Source organism: Scardinius erythrophthalmus, assembly GCF_964197995.2.
Source record: "Scardinius erythrophthalmus genome assembly, chromosome: 25".
Lineage (NCBI taxonomy): Eukaryota > Metazoa > Chordata > Actinopteri > Cypriniformes > Leuciscidae > Scardinius > Scardinius erythrophthalmus.
The window spans coordinates 17,159,946-17,174,858 of NC_138245.1; the positions used below are offsets into that span (position 1 = coordinate 17,159,946).

At 37.6% G+C, this 14,913-nt stretch overlaps 2 protein-coding genes across 4 annotated transcripts in view; one reads left to right on the forward strand and one right to left on the reverse strand.

The window, feature by feature from the left end:
* Positions 1–1,496, forward strand: part of rpusd4 (RNA pseudouridine synthase D4) — an 11,196-nt gene extending 9,700 nt beyond the window's left edge. Inside the window, exon 7 of the mRNA XM_081357139.1 lies at positions 745–1,496. Coding sequence (XP_081213265.1) covers positions 745–942 — 198 coding nt within the window. The 3' untranslated portion in view covers positions 943–1,496. The remainder of the gene's footprint in view (positions 1–744) is intronic.
* On the reverse strand, positions 1,395–10,095 carry qrich1 (glutamine-rich 1). 3 transcript variants are annotated; one of them, XM_081357098.1, is made up of 12 exons: positions 9,886–10,095; positions 8,401–8,677; positions 8,239–8,319; positions 6,618–6,743; positions 5,819–6,538; positions 5,494–5,653; positions 3,404–3,558; positions 3,186–3,300; positions 2,997–3,105; positions 2,769–2,920; positions 2,343–2,433; positions 1,395–2,260 (listed from the first exon to the last, which is right to left on the reverse strand). In XM_081357098.1, exons 2-12 carry the CDS (start codon positions 8,647–8,649, stop codon positions 2,071–2,073), a joined length of 2,148 nt encoding a protein of 715 aa, XP_081213224.1. In that variant the 5' UTR covers positions 8,650–8,677; positions 9,886–10,095; the 3' UTR covers positions 1,395–2,070. The 3 variants fall into 3 exon arrangements, with proteins under 3 accessions (XP_081213224.1, XP_081213225.1, XP_081213226.1); XM_081357099.1 differs by having other exon boundaries at positions 9,324–10,053; XM_081357100.1 differs by having other exon boundaries at positions 8,969–10,020.
* Between the last annotated feature and the right edge of the window lie 4,818 nt (positions 10,096–14,913).

Below are 14,913 nucleotides of genomic sequence, written 5' to 3' on the forward strand. Positions count from 1 at the left end.
CGTTTTGTCATCATTTACTCACCCTCAGGGGCGTAATTTGTGGGGGGGTGGGGGCTAGATACCCCCCCCCCATATTTAAATCTATGCATTACAAACCCCCCAATATTTATACCATGATCACATGAAAAGGAGGCATACCCAAACTTCAACCCCACCAATGTTCAAACCAAATCTACGCCCTTGCTCACCCTCAAGTTGTTCACAACCTGTACGAGTTTCTTTCTTCAGTTGAACACAAAAGATATTTTGAAGAATGTCAATAACCAACCAGTTTCTGATTCCAATTGACTTCCATATTATTATTTTTTCATAGTATGGTAGTCAATGGTGTATTGCAACTGTTTGCCTACCCATATTCTTCAAAAGATTTTCTTTTATGTTAAACGGGACAAAGAAACTCATACAGGTTTAGAACAACTTAAGGGGGAGTAAATGATGACAATATACATTTTAAGTGAACTATCCCTTACAAAAAAAAATCCCCAAACTTTTGACCGGTATTGTATTTCCAGATTAAAAAGCATATATATTTTAATAAATAATTGCTTAATCCAAGCTTGTTGGCACACAGCCACAGTGAGCCACTAGTCAAATCGTGGGCCAGCTTTAACAAGAGTATTATGAACATAGTAAGTGTTGTGTTAATAATGAATAATCAAGAGGTGGTGTAGTGTTTTCTTGAGACATGACTCATTGTAACATTTGAAGACTGACCACATGTGGGTCTCATGTTTCGGATTACAGAAGCTGCCAGAGGGCACACTGCGACGGCTGGGCCTCGTCCAGAGTAAAACACGATATCTCCCTCTTCACCTGCACTCCCGAAGGATCGTTCTGCCACGGGTCAAAGGTCATGGCGACATTACAGTGTCCTGCCCCCTTCCTAAATACTTCACCAATGCCTTGAAGAGACTACAGATCCCACTACCAGGAAAAGAATGAAGTGAATCACACAGCTATTAACTACTTTTGAAAAGTTGCATTGGATTTGACTTTGTAGAAAAGGTCATGTACATACCGGATATTTTGTTGTTATACGTTCTGAAGGTTTTGGTTTCAAACTTTGTAATAAAAGATCATTCAAGTCAAGACTTTTCCAGTTTTTTGTGATTTTTCACAAGAAGATTGGTCGATAAAATGTTTTAGAGCGTGGCATAAATAGACAAATGTATATTCATAAAATGTATCAAAATTATAAAATGTTATTACATTTTCCAGATCTAGAAAAAAGCACCTAAAAAAAAAAAACTTAACTGAAGTTTAACTGAAGCCCGCTGGTTGAGAACCACTGTTTAAAATATATTATAGTTTTGTGAACTAATGTAGAAATGTTTTCTGTATCATGAATGTGTGTTTGTGTGACCGAATGGGTCAAAGACGACACATACAAGTGATTCACTGTACAAAAAAGCATGTTTGAAAAGACAGGCTTCAATTCTCCAGCACCACTATAATATCAATACATATCAGGTTACCATAGATGCATGTATATATGTAAAAAAAATAAAAACAGAACCAAAAAGTCTTCATGTATAATACACTCCTCAGGTACAAGAACTCTGCTACTGCAAGCTCCTGAGGGTGAGCGGGGGTTGTGTTACAGGTTGATGAGGCCATGTTTTTAAATGTAAATTCCTGACAATCACATGGTATATTCCAGACCACTGCCAAAAATGACTTCAGTCTAGCCACCAGATCCTTACAGTTCAGAAAGTAAACAGAGAGAAGATAGTGGGAAAAGGTATGGAGCGTAACATACATGGCAGAAAGAGAAAATGCACACATCAAGGGATCTGGGCAAATATGTTTCAATGGTCATCAGGCGAACAAACAGAAATAGGTTCCTGTATCTAAAACAAAAAAAAAAGGCCCGTACGTATGTCCAGTTCATTGAAACCCCTCTTGAACCTCTCCCTTTCCTTTTAATCATGAATGAATATAAGGAGAGGCTGCAGAGGCAACTTGATTCAGTCTCTTTGAGAAAGGAGAGGATGATGGCAGGATGGAGAGCTGGAGAAAGCTGGTTTCTCTCATTCCATCTTGATTTCTTTCGTTTGCCCACATCTTCTCTCAGTGTACATTGGCCTGCGCAATGGAGATTATCTCCTGGATTTCCCGCACCATCATGATGCGTGTTAGCATGTGTTCCAGTTGCTCGCTCGTGATTGGCTGAGTGGAGTACCATATAGGGCTGTTTGGTGCCACAACCGGCTCTGGTGTCAGGTAATACGTGTCATTACGACCCTTGGCAGTCTGAGGGCTGATGACAAACAACAGAAAAATCAGGGAGAGGCAGAAAAGGAAAGTTATATTATACGTATTTGATCAAATCAGTGGCTCACCATTTGAAGAGATAAAAGTCATAGAGCTTGATAGGACAACGCAGTGGGTTCTCTGGGTCCTCAGCCTGTTCTGCGTACATGTCATCTGTCACTAGAACAAAAAAGAGATGAGATTTATAAATTTCCACAGCTTTTGGCCAATGAATTTAAGACTTAATGACTTCCTATCCAGTTGTTCACAGTAAAATTACCCATCATACAAACAAAAGTATTTCTAACCAATATTTTCAATTATATTATAGGCATTAACATCTCGTCAAAGGCATACATTAAAATAGAAAACAATTATTTTAAATCGTAATATTTCAATTCAAATAAATGCAGCCTTGTTGAGCAAAGGAAATCATTTTCAAAACAAAAAAATTGTAAGTTTAAAATATTTTTCTTGTAACATGTGACAACATCCAGCCTAATATAATGGCTAACCTTTCTGTCCAACATGATGGGGCCCGACTCCTTTCAGGTAGCGGATGCTGGTGCTCTTGTCTTTAGGGTTGGTGGGGTTCTTCTTGGTGTGTCTGAGCACTTTGGAGAAGGCCACTTTCAAATGCTGCTCAACTGTGGTCAAGTGGAAGTACCTGTGGAGAGACAACATTTAGCCCTGAACACTCACTGCCAGCATGCTTAAAGAATTGAGAATGGAAGGAGACACACTTGGTGTTGAAGTACATCAGTGTAGTAAGGAGAGTGGCTGGAGAATGAGCTCCCAGCTGCTTACACTCCCACAGCATCTCTTCTGTCACATGACTCGGGATAATATAGCCTGGCAAATACAACGAAAATTAACATACACTCCACAAGACTCAAAAGCAGATGATTTCAAATCACACACATACTTCTTACCAAGAGGGTGAACACTGGGCCTCCACTCCTCGAGAATTTTGTGTAAACACTGACAAAACCGGCTGTAGTACTGATCGGAGAAGATGTCGTCTACCCTACCGTTCTCAAACATGTACTAAACGTAAACAAGAAAAGGAAATCAGCTTATTAAAACTAAAGATCCAAAGGAATCAGCAGAAACAAAAAGAAGGCATTACATAAGGAGATATACGACATACTTTCTGTATACATAAAAATACATAGTATAGTGAATCAGGCTCAAATGGCTCCCCCTCCAGCCCACGAGACTCTTGGGTCATCAGAGACAGAGCCAAGTTCAACTCGCCCACTGAACTTGAGACAAGATCGTCCTGGAAGCGCAGTGGTTGTCGACCTGCAGAGACAGATATTAATAAACATCACTAGAGGCTTGACAAAAATAGTTCAGTTTTGGCCATGGACATGTTTAAGGGAATGAAATTTAAGACTTGAATAGATATGAAAAAAAATGTAAAGCAATTTTGCAACAAAAAAAATATTTTATATGCACTACTGTTCAAAAGTTTGGGGTCAGTAAAAGAAATTTTTTGTTGTTGTTAAAAAGATTCTTATCTTGTGAAATATTACAATTTAAAATTAGATTTTAAAATACATTAAAATAAAAACAGTTACTTATTAATTTGGCACTCAAACAATGTTTGATTTTTATTATCAATGTTGAAAATTGTGCTGCTTAATATTTTTGTCCCATTTTTTTTCAGGAAACTTTGATGACTAGAAAGAAAAAAAGAAAAATAACAGCATTTATTTGAAATCTTTTGTAACATTATAGTTAGGCCGGAGTGACTGCGGTTACGCCCACTGAGTGGCAAAAAGACATCTAAAACAGGAAAGAGCTTTGTGATTGACTGTACAAATAGATTTGACAAGAAATCTGAGGTATATTTTTACAGACTGCCGAAAGCTACAGAAAAGAGAAGCAAACGTATTGCTGCAATTCGCAGAAACAACTGGACTCCAGGCAGCGAAACGTGGATTTGCATTGCAGTTATTATTTTGAGTCAATATTCTGAATTTAGGGGTAAAATCATACCCTTTATATTGTATTGTATTATCTATTGTATGGACATCTTAATATAATTAAATATTTAACATGTATTTATTTAATATTTAAATAAACACTGACAAAAACTATGCACGATTTAAAGCTGGGCGATAAATATAACATTGATACAAGTTAGGGCTGCACGATTAATCGCAATTTCCATGTAATCGCACTAAAACCGATTTAGCTTATCGCAATTTTGAAATTGCAATGGCTGCGATTATTTTTTTTATACGCAGCTTGTCATTGATGTACGGCTCTGTAAACGCTGCTCCATCTATGTGCATTTTAAAAAGCAACACGCGTCAAACATCTTTCCAAACATGAGAAGCATTTATGAACCTCTTATCCAACAAAAGACAACATTTAATAACATGGTTTTACTCCAAACTCACTTCATAGCGACAGTTGAGCATCCTTCTGTGAGATAATGTGGCTTCTTACACAGAATAAGGCAGTTGTGTGTTTATAGTCATGTTTAATTAATCAATCAAAACGTTTCAATCTTCTGTTTATTCAGCTACAGCCATGATGCCCGATAGGGATTTCCTGGAACGATGTGTGCACAGGGCATATTTGGCGTGTCTGCGCGAGAGCGCCAAATCGCGTGTGGTTTCATTGTGATCAATTGTGCAGCCCTAACAAAAGATCACCCAGATTTAGACCTACCTATAATGTATTTATATAAAGCGTTTACAGACAAATTAGCTTTATGTATTTCCCCCTGTGTCGAAATCAGGCACATGTAAAAGTCAGGAAACATGATTCCTGGCTGCATGTCAATATCCATGGATCACTGGATCTTTGGTAAGTTGTAAGGAACACTATAACGAGTCCAACTTTAATTTAAACTGATAATTGTTTGTTTTACGAGCGCTTTCGTGGTTTCCCCTATTAAATCCAGTCATGGCTCTTTTTCCACTCAGTCCACCTGAAGGGGCATGTTCTGGCGGGAAAGTGATGTCAGTGCATACACTATACTAAAACTGACAAACAAACAAATATATAAATAAATAAATAGTGCAGATTGGTAGCTGCTTTAGAATACTTCCAGGTGCATGTGTACACATTATTGAGAAATTCTTGAAGGCTATTGCTTTATTTTATCATGAAATTTCACTCGTATTGCAATCAACTACTGAAATTTTAGTATAGTGATAACCCTAGATTGAGCGGTGGTATATAAAGAGAGAAATCGCACACGAGACAGAAACATAAACTCACGTCCAATAGGTGCCAGCTTGTTTTGTTCATTCTTGTCCAGCTCAGCATTTTTGCGCTGAACCCAAAGCCTCCACACCTCCAGTCCTTCCTCAGGTTTCAGCGTGTTGGGAAGGATCAGCTCAGGAGGAGGTTCCACTTGCGGCTCCGCCTCTGTCTGCGCCTGATAAACATAGAACATTATCATTGACACATTACTTTGCCAAAGAAGTTATGCACATTTTTCACTATGGTTAAACGCACATCACCCAAACCTGCAAAATTACTTGAGACGGCCTGAGAGCTATGAATACTTAAGCATGCAGGATTCCTCCTAGAATGTGTTCACCTGTAGGTGGAGCTGTTGTTCCTGAGCCTCCCCATCTTGTATGTGCTGATGCTGTTGCTGCGGATCCCATATATGAAGGGCCTGCGTTGTCCCAGAGTAAGCGCCCCCTACAGTCTGCACTGCTACAGGGATGTGAATGTTTCCATTCATAAACTGTGCTGGGAACAGCGAATGTACAACTTCCTCCTGAGTGGTCAATCCCGAGCCAGTGGACACTGGAACGGCCACTGCTCCGCCAGCCTGAGACGCACCAATTATCATCTTGTCTTTGTCTTTATCAGTATGCGAGGCCTGTACCTGCACGGTGCTGTAGGCCTCCTGAGGTATGGCAATGTGGGCCACGCCTTGCTGCTGTGGGCTCGAGTACACAGGTATGGTCCAGGTCTCACCGGCTGGGCCTGTGATGGTACCGGTGGCACTGTAGAGATGAGTGCTATCAACGGTCAGCAGATCTGGTCGAAGTGACAAGTAGCCCTGCTGTTGGCCCTGTGGGATGGCCAGTACAGTAGCCAGCTGCTGCCCTTGAGGAAGCGAGTAGGACACAACTGTCGGAACGTCCACCTTGCGTTTCTTCGCAGGCTGGAGGACAGCAGGTGAGGCTCCAGGTCGTCTCTCTACCTCCCTGGGGGAGCCCTGCTGCTGAGGGGGGGACAGAGCCTCCACAGTCTGAATCTGAATCTGCTGGCCTCCGGCAACCGCTGCCACCAGCTGGGCCTGGATCTGAGAAACACACCCACGTTACAATATGAATCTAAAATGCACAAATGATGCATGGTGATCATGTTTTGGAGTGCAATACCTGTTGGTGTTGTTCCTCTGTAAGTTCTCCCTGTTGTACCAGCTGTGTTGTTGTAATTCCTTGTAGCTGTTGATGAGTGGGAGACGCCACCTGAAGCACCTGACCCTGCTCACCCTGGATCTGCACCTGCCAATGGGGAGATGGAGAGGCATTTACAGCAGGGAACAACAAGAAGGATGGCCCGCTGGCTTGGAGTAAGGTGGTTTGTAGTGTATGTCATTGTTTTTCAGAAAAATTTGCACGTTGGTGTGTAAAAGAAAAAATATCGATTTTTAATGAACAAATATTTAGTGTTCAAAAAAAAATTCTTATCAATGTTTAAAAATGTTATATATATATTTATTTATTTATTTATTTTTTGTTGAGGAATATAAAGTAAATATTCTGAGACAATACATTTTCCAAAACGAGTCATTTTGGGAGCTTGATTTCAATAAAAGCTGTTTTTGGACTAACAAGGAAGTTTTGAGTTCTGAAACTTTCAGGATATTTTCATAGTACAAAATTTGACTTCTCAATTCATGAGCCCTTTAAATGTTATTTCTTTACTTCTAAAACAATACAAGGCCAACATCATTCTGTAAAAGGTGCTAAGTTCACACTGCACTTGAGATGTCCACAAATTATAACATTATCCTTAAAATGCAAGCAGCTCCACAGCAACTATAAGGGCAATTAAAATGTTATAGTCCCAGGACAGAAAAATCAGATACAAATAAGTTAATGATTTTTTCTGTGGTAAAAAAAGATACATTCAAACTGCTAAATTACACAACACAAAGCAGACACTCTATCAACAAAGGAAGGATAATCAGCATGATTGGGAGCAACGTCCGTCATGCCTGAAACTCATGATCTACACTGTAACAAAAAAAAACAAAAAGAAATTACACTCAGAGGGGAAAAAATGCCCTGCAGGAAACTTATAAAATGCACTTCTTCATAGTTCATCCAAAAGTGAAAATCCAGTCAGCATTTACTCATTGTTTTAAACCTGTATGACTTTCTTCTGCGAAACACAACAGAAGATATTTTAAGAAATGTCTGTATTCTTTCATTCAAACATTCAATGTCAACTCTCTGTTTGGTAACCAGCATTCTTCAAAACTTCTTATTTTGTGTTCCTAACAAGAAAAGTCATACTGGTTTGGAACGACATGATAGAAAAAATAAATGACAGAATTTTCATTTTTAGGTGAACTGTCCCTTTTTTTAATGTAATATTGCAGTATTTATTCTAAATGCTTTAACCATGCACATTGTTGTTGTTGTTTTTTTCCAAATTCCTGTTCCCTCGTGATTTTTTTAATCAAAATAACTTCCACTCCCTGTGGCAGTGACTTCTTTTCTCTTCTCTTTTGATGTGTTTTCTGGCGGGAGGGTGGAACAACCTGTCACTTACATGAGATCGCAGTAATAGCAAACCACAATTCTCAATGGACATAATCAAGTCCCACCCTACATTTGTTCTTGTTCAAGGAGCTGTTTCACTCGGATATACGTCACAATAGGGAAGAAAAGACTATCGCAACTTGCGTTTCATGCCGACTTTTCTCCAACAACCACAGTTTGCCTGGTAATCGTTGTATAATTGCAAAAAAACAGAATGACAGAGTCATACCTGTACTTGGATCTGCTGTTCAGATGCCTGATGCACAGCTGCAGCCAGCTGGGGGGAGATCTGTGTAGACGTCACCTGCACCTGCGCAAAGATAAAACAGAAATGTGACTACTATATTTTAACTTCTAAAATCACAAAAATGAAAAGTGATTCCATTCATACCGGACATGCCAGCTCCAGCAATGACCCTGCCACCTCTGTGCTGTCCGTGTAGATGCAGTTGGCACCCTGCTGGTACACCATAGTGGTGGTGGTGCCGGTGGTCTGCTGACTGAACTCCTGCAGCACCTCTGGGCCTTTGGAGGCCAGCGACTCCAGAAACTCTTTCATGCGGTGCTGAGGTATAGTGCGTGCCTTTTGCCGCACATACTCGTCGAACGAGATCGCACCGCCTTCAATGGGCTCATTCATGACAGGTCAATCCACCCTGCACAGGAGCCTGAAACACAAGGAAGGGGTTTAAATGAGAACACTACCAGTCAAAATTTGACAAAAAAACGAATTTATGTTTCCCATGATCTTCGAAGCACTTCAAATGAAAAGCATTATTCTTCTTTTGGATAATACAGTCCTAATTATTCATGAATTTTGGCATTTATGTTTATTTAGATTATTAATGAACTCTCATTTAATCACAGATCAAAACCAACCTACATAAACATGAAAAAAAGCTTATAGGCTTTAAAAAAGAGTCAATACTGGTAAATAATATTAAGCATTTTAAACGAACCTGTAAAACAGTAATAAGATATTTTGTATCACTGCTAGTTCTACATTGGCATATGAGGTATTCAGTACAATCTCTCCACATGATGTAGATTTAATTTAATTCTGAACAATGCACCAGCAGCCAATCCAACCATAAACATCTGCATGCATCATTGTGCAGTTTAGGTAGAACTGTATAAACTGAAGTTTCATGAATAAAATGTGATTTAGTAGTGATGAAGAGCTCTGTGTATTAAGCATGCAGATGGAAATAGCCTATAACCTTGCTGGACTTTGGACCCCCTCGAGCAAAATAAATTATTTGCATTGAGGTTGTTCTCAAATCACAAAGCAAATTCCGAACAATCAAATATTACCTTTTAGAATCAGAAGACATGAGCAATAATTAAGATTATATGTGACTGTAAGCTAGCTCTGTTTATGGTCAATCGCATACTGGACCACTCAGTGCTTTTGCCTAGAAAATATGCTAGCATCAATGCTAACTCGCTACCCTTTGTCAAATGAAACTTCGAAACTACAAAAAATGTGCAAGGACTTGAATTACGGCATCAAATATATTTATGATATGCTGCTATGTGATACTAGCCGTTATTCCCAGGGTAAATGCGGTAATGCGCGCGCAGTTGAATGGCTAGCGTGAGCTCGCGTGCTAATCATCCCATGCTACCTTAAATAAAAGCCAAAGCAATTTCCGCCAAAACACGCCGTTCAAAAAACAAAAACCCCACTAAAGCTCATCTAAATCTGACCGTGCACATGTTAAGTCCGTTTGCTTTGCTATATCTCGTTATTTTTGCACTCAAACACATTTGTCTTTATTTAAGTGCGATTTATGTCGTGACGTGTGCTTATTCTGCTACACACATAAATGAAACGGTTAAAACCCCGCTGCGGCCGACTGCAAATATGTCCTACCGTATTGAAAAATACACAAACGCGCTGCTTGGACGGCTTGGAAGGCTGTAAATGTTATTTTTTTTAATAATGATGTTTGCGATAGAGCTGACGGAAGTAGGCCTGCTGTGACAGCGCAAGACCCCGGGCTGTCCTGTAGCGTGAAGGCGGGGACGGAATCGCAGCTCCCCCTTCCGGCTCCACTGTTGCCGCACGCACATTCACAATGCCATGAACGCGGAGCACAGTGTTGCCAGATCATGCCAGATGGCGAAAATTTCATTTATGCAATTTTCTTTATAAGTAATACAAAAAAATCCAAGTTTGTAGTGTTAAAAAGAAGAAAATCAGGGATTACATTGATCGGGAACCCATGTATTCTGCTCAATAATCAACTGAGAAACACTTAGCCTATAGAAAAACAGAATAAACAATTTGATAATCAAAAAGCATAATAATAATAATAATAATAAAACCATTAATATGTAGACTACTTAAAATACAATATTTAGTAAAAAACTGTTATATAGAAATTCTAAAGTAATAAAGTGATTGATAAATGCATTTTAATACGCATTTTCTAACAATGACGAATATATAAAAAAATGTGGCTGTTGTTAGTAGTAGTAGTAGTAGTAGTATTAATGTTGAGTATACAGAACTTATTTATGAACTAAACTAAGTATTATATTTTTAACTTGTGTATTTATGGTTATCTTTAGATTAGCCTAACAAATTTCAGACTTTGATCTATTTTTCAACAGCATCATAATTCAATACTTGATTAACAGATTTTTCAATTAATCTGCTGGGTTCTCAGTTAATTTCACATTTTCTAAATTGATTTTTATAATTGATTTTTCAATTAATCTGCTGGGTTCTCAGTTAATTTCACATTTTCTAAATTGATTTTTATAATTATTATTGAGTCAAATGTAGGCCTAGGTAGGCCTAAGGATATTTCATAGATTCACTGTTGGTCGCGTTATCATCATGCTATGGGTGGCCAAAACTCCCAATAGTTAGAACACTCTTAGAACCAAAGCTCAAACAGGTAACGACTGATAATAATAATGAATAATAATAATATGATCATTCTAATATATATATATATATTAACAGTCCACATTCGCTTATAATGTAGCGGACATGGCAACAGTTCAGCTCGTCAGCAACCTGCACGGGTGCGCGCATTCGCTCTGTATCTCACAAACCGTTTTGTAACAAAATACAGACCTATTACGCTGCCAATGCTATGATTTTGGGATAACTTATGCTACACTAATATGATGAAACACATTATAAAGGCAGCAAATGTGACGCTTCCCCCCATGTGTTTGTTTTCCATACTCTCTGTGGAACAACTGCTTATGATTGCATTGTAAAATACTTTGCTTTTATTAATGAAAGTAAGGTTTTAAAATAAATATATAGAAAAGACTGACATCAAAATCATTTTTTTTTTTTTTTTTTTGCCTATTATAAATGCGTTGCGTATCATAATGTACGCTACGTAACAGAGCGAGATGAAGTTGTAAAAAAGTCATTCAGTAGGCTACAGTCTATGTCATTTCAGCGTGCTTGTGCCTTTAAGCGAATCTTTATTCGCTCCAGTCCGCCTTAAAGTGCTAAGCATGTGTCTGTGAGGGCCTCCCCCTGGTTGCCCTGCAAAAGCCTGCCTGACTGAGCTCTTAAGGTGGACCGGGTGAGATATGCTGTCTGTCGTATGTCAAATGACTGTTATGAGTTCAGAAAGAGTTAATTCCCACGGTCTCTCTCTTAACCCCACAATGACCCTGTCCAATAATTTGGATAAATGTATAACTCTTCACAAGCCATTAAATAATTTACATATTATTTCTCAGTAGAGCATTTATAAATATCAGAAAATCAGTATGTGAAATCAAATATCTAATTCTATATCCTCGTTTTTGCAAAGAGCAAAAACGTTTTAAAAGCAGCTGCACATTCAATTATTTATGACAGTATCCAATAAATGTTTAAAATATAATTAAAGTTAACAAACACATGCCCAACAAACTGAATGTTGAAACTGTTTTTTAGACTGCAGTACACAACTGGATAAAATGGGAGAAAAAACTGCTTGGAATATTGTGAAATATTGTTTATTATTTATATATATATATATATATATATATATATATATATATATATATATATATATATATATATATATATATATATATATATATATATATATATATATATATATATATTTAAAATGCATATAACCATACTGGTATAAGTTATTGGCTTGAGGTCTTTTCATCATATTAAGGCATAAATATATTGGGGCAGCTTGAACAGATGAGCTCGAGTGATGCTTTCAAATACACACACACACACACACACACACACACACATATATATATATATATATATATACAAAGATGAGCTTAAGTGATGCTTTCAAAAAATATATAAATAAATAAATAAATATATGTGTGTGTGTGTGTGTGTGTGTGTGTGTGTGTGTGTGTGTGTGTGTGTGTGTGTGTGTGTGTGTGTGTGTGTGTGTGTGTGTGTGTGTGTGTGTGTGTGTGTGTGTGTGTGTGTGTGTGTGTGTGTGTGTGTATTTGAAAGCATCACTCGAGCTCATCTGTTCAAGCTGCCCCAATATATTTATGCCTTAATATGATGAAAAGACCTCAAGCCAATAACTTATACCAGTATGGTTATATGCATTTTAAATATATATATATATATATATATATATATATATATATATATATATATATATATATATATATATATATATATAGTGTTTTTATTTGCATACAATTTGTGTAGAACCTCTTTGAACACCTACAAAAGAATAATATGCTCATAGCATTATTGGTTTTACTTCAATATGATTTTTGCCATACAGTATCATGTAAAATAATGTACATTAATTAAAAACAATTTTTACTTTAAACGTTTTAAGTAGGTAAAATCACTCTTCTCTGTGTAGTTTTGTGTGTGAGAGTTTGACATACATTCAAAGATCTGGTTAAATCCACCATGTTTTCTCTGCTGTAAGTAACACGTTAAGCCTCACATGGCAGGTTAGTATCAAAAACCAAGTAGTGATGGGTATTAACCTAACATGGTCGAGCTGGCAAAGGGGAACCGGCATAGTGATTTGAATAAAAAAAACTATTAGGTGTGACAGAATATTATTTCATGGTAAATATATTATGTCAGCTGTGTGATGGGATTTTTCTTGTTGTGTTTGCCTTCAGTATGCTTTGTCATGTAGGGACAGACTGGTTTAGTGAACTAATGGTCTTACTGAAATCCCTTATATTGAAGAGATTACCTTTACACATCTGTGATACAAAGCAACAGAGACACAAAATTTAAAGAATAAGGTGCCTGTATTTTTTAAAGACTACAAATATATATAATGACTTGACCTTGACATCATTTTATTTCAATTTAAACTGACATTTCAAAGCTCCTGAGGTTTGTAGCTTTTGTTGTTAGGATTGGGGATCAGAACCCTGTTCAAAGGTGTAAGTTCAGCAGGACATCAACCAGATGGCAGCAAGATTACAGTGAAACGTCAGGCAGGCATCAGCACACAGATGCAGCACTTTTAAGAAGACAACATTCAGTGACGACAGCACCAGTAATACCTAAGTGATTCACATCTGAGAAATACTGAACCGTGATATTCACTTTACAGCTGACCTCGGGAACTTCAGGTAAGTGTTCAAAGGCTTCTGTGAGACGTATTTGGAGTTTCTGTTTTAATTCTAACACATCTTTGTAGTCAATTTTGCATAACAGTTAGCTGAAAGATAGACATTTACACAAACATTTAAACAAATATTTACTGTATCAAAACAATAAGAATTAAAAAAAATATGAATGGTTGAATCTAGTTTTTGATGATGTTACCTTTTCTATTTTGTATATATAATGTTGCATATTGCTGTTTGTTACACACTTAAGTCATCATTACAGTTATAGCCTATGTTTTATATTTTTATATATAAACGATATATAGGATGGCACTATATTTTTTAAGGTAATTTCTCAATTTCAGTAACAGCCTTCACACTTAAACCTATTTAATTTAAGTAAACCTTTTAAATGATTGGTTCATCAACTCTTAGCAGGTCATGTTCACTTGAGAATGCTGTTCACTCAAGAATGAAGTTGTTTTTGCAAATGTTGTATGCTATAAACAAATCAAAAGTTATTGTAAAATAAAGTTATTTACATACATTGTAAAATTGGATATAAATTGACAAATGGCACAATGCAGAAGCTGTAAGAAGCACCTGTTTGGTAAAAAAAAAGAAGTAAAAAGTGATAGCCAAATATGATTGTAACTGACTGTAGTCCCTGGTTGGGACCCAAATTTACATCACTTTTTTCATATCCTTGCCTTGCCTTGCCTTACTGTACATTTATCCAGGTTTTGATTTGGAGAATGCTATTCACTTTCACTTTGAAAAGCGTATAAAAGTCTTTTTAATTCATGTATATCCTGTTCTGTCTCGATTCAGCTCCTGGCACCGTTTTTGCTTGACGGCCTTTGGAAATGGCTTGGCTCCTCACTCTAATCTTTGGACTGCCTCTTCTCCAGAAACCTGTCACTTCCCTTGGCGCTAACTCAACACAACCCTTAAACCATAACAACCTGAGCATTCAGGCAATTGATGGCTTTTCAAAAACTCTACCCGCGACACATCACTCAAGCTGGAATGAGGAAAGAGTTGACAATAGGTTGTCCAAAGACTTGCTTTTACCTCTTTGGCCCAACCTTGGCATAAATGATGGCTCTGGGGAAGGAAGTGGACTTCAACAGAGCCTTGAGGTTATGATGCCCTCTAGTGGTCCACTGGAGATGGACGTGTTTGTTCCAGACAGAGTCGAGAAACAAGATTTTGAGGTAGAAGAGTTAGGTGCACCACATTCCCTTCCAATTCCACTAAAACTAACCAAGTATATTGATGATGATGATAATGATGGTGAAGATGAAGATATCATTTTAGCAAACAATAGCAGTGCCCCTGATGAAGCCACGTCCACAGT

Excerpts from the sequence above, each read along its gene's own strand:
- qrich1 (XM_081357098.1), bottom strand. The coding sequence starts at position 8,649 with ATGAATGAGCCCATTGAAGGCGGTGCGATCTCGTTCGACGAGTATGTG. Across the intron at positions 6,539-6,617 it reads CAGAGGAACAACACCAACAG|ATCCAGGCCCAGCTGGTGGC; the intron begins GTATTGCACTCC and ends TGTGTTTCTCAG. Across the intron at positions 3,106-3,185 it reads GCCCAGTGTTCACCCTCTTG|GCTATATTATCCCGAGTCAT; the intron begins GTAAGAAGTATG and ends TGTATTTGCCAG.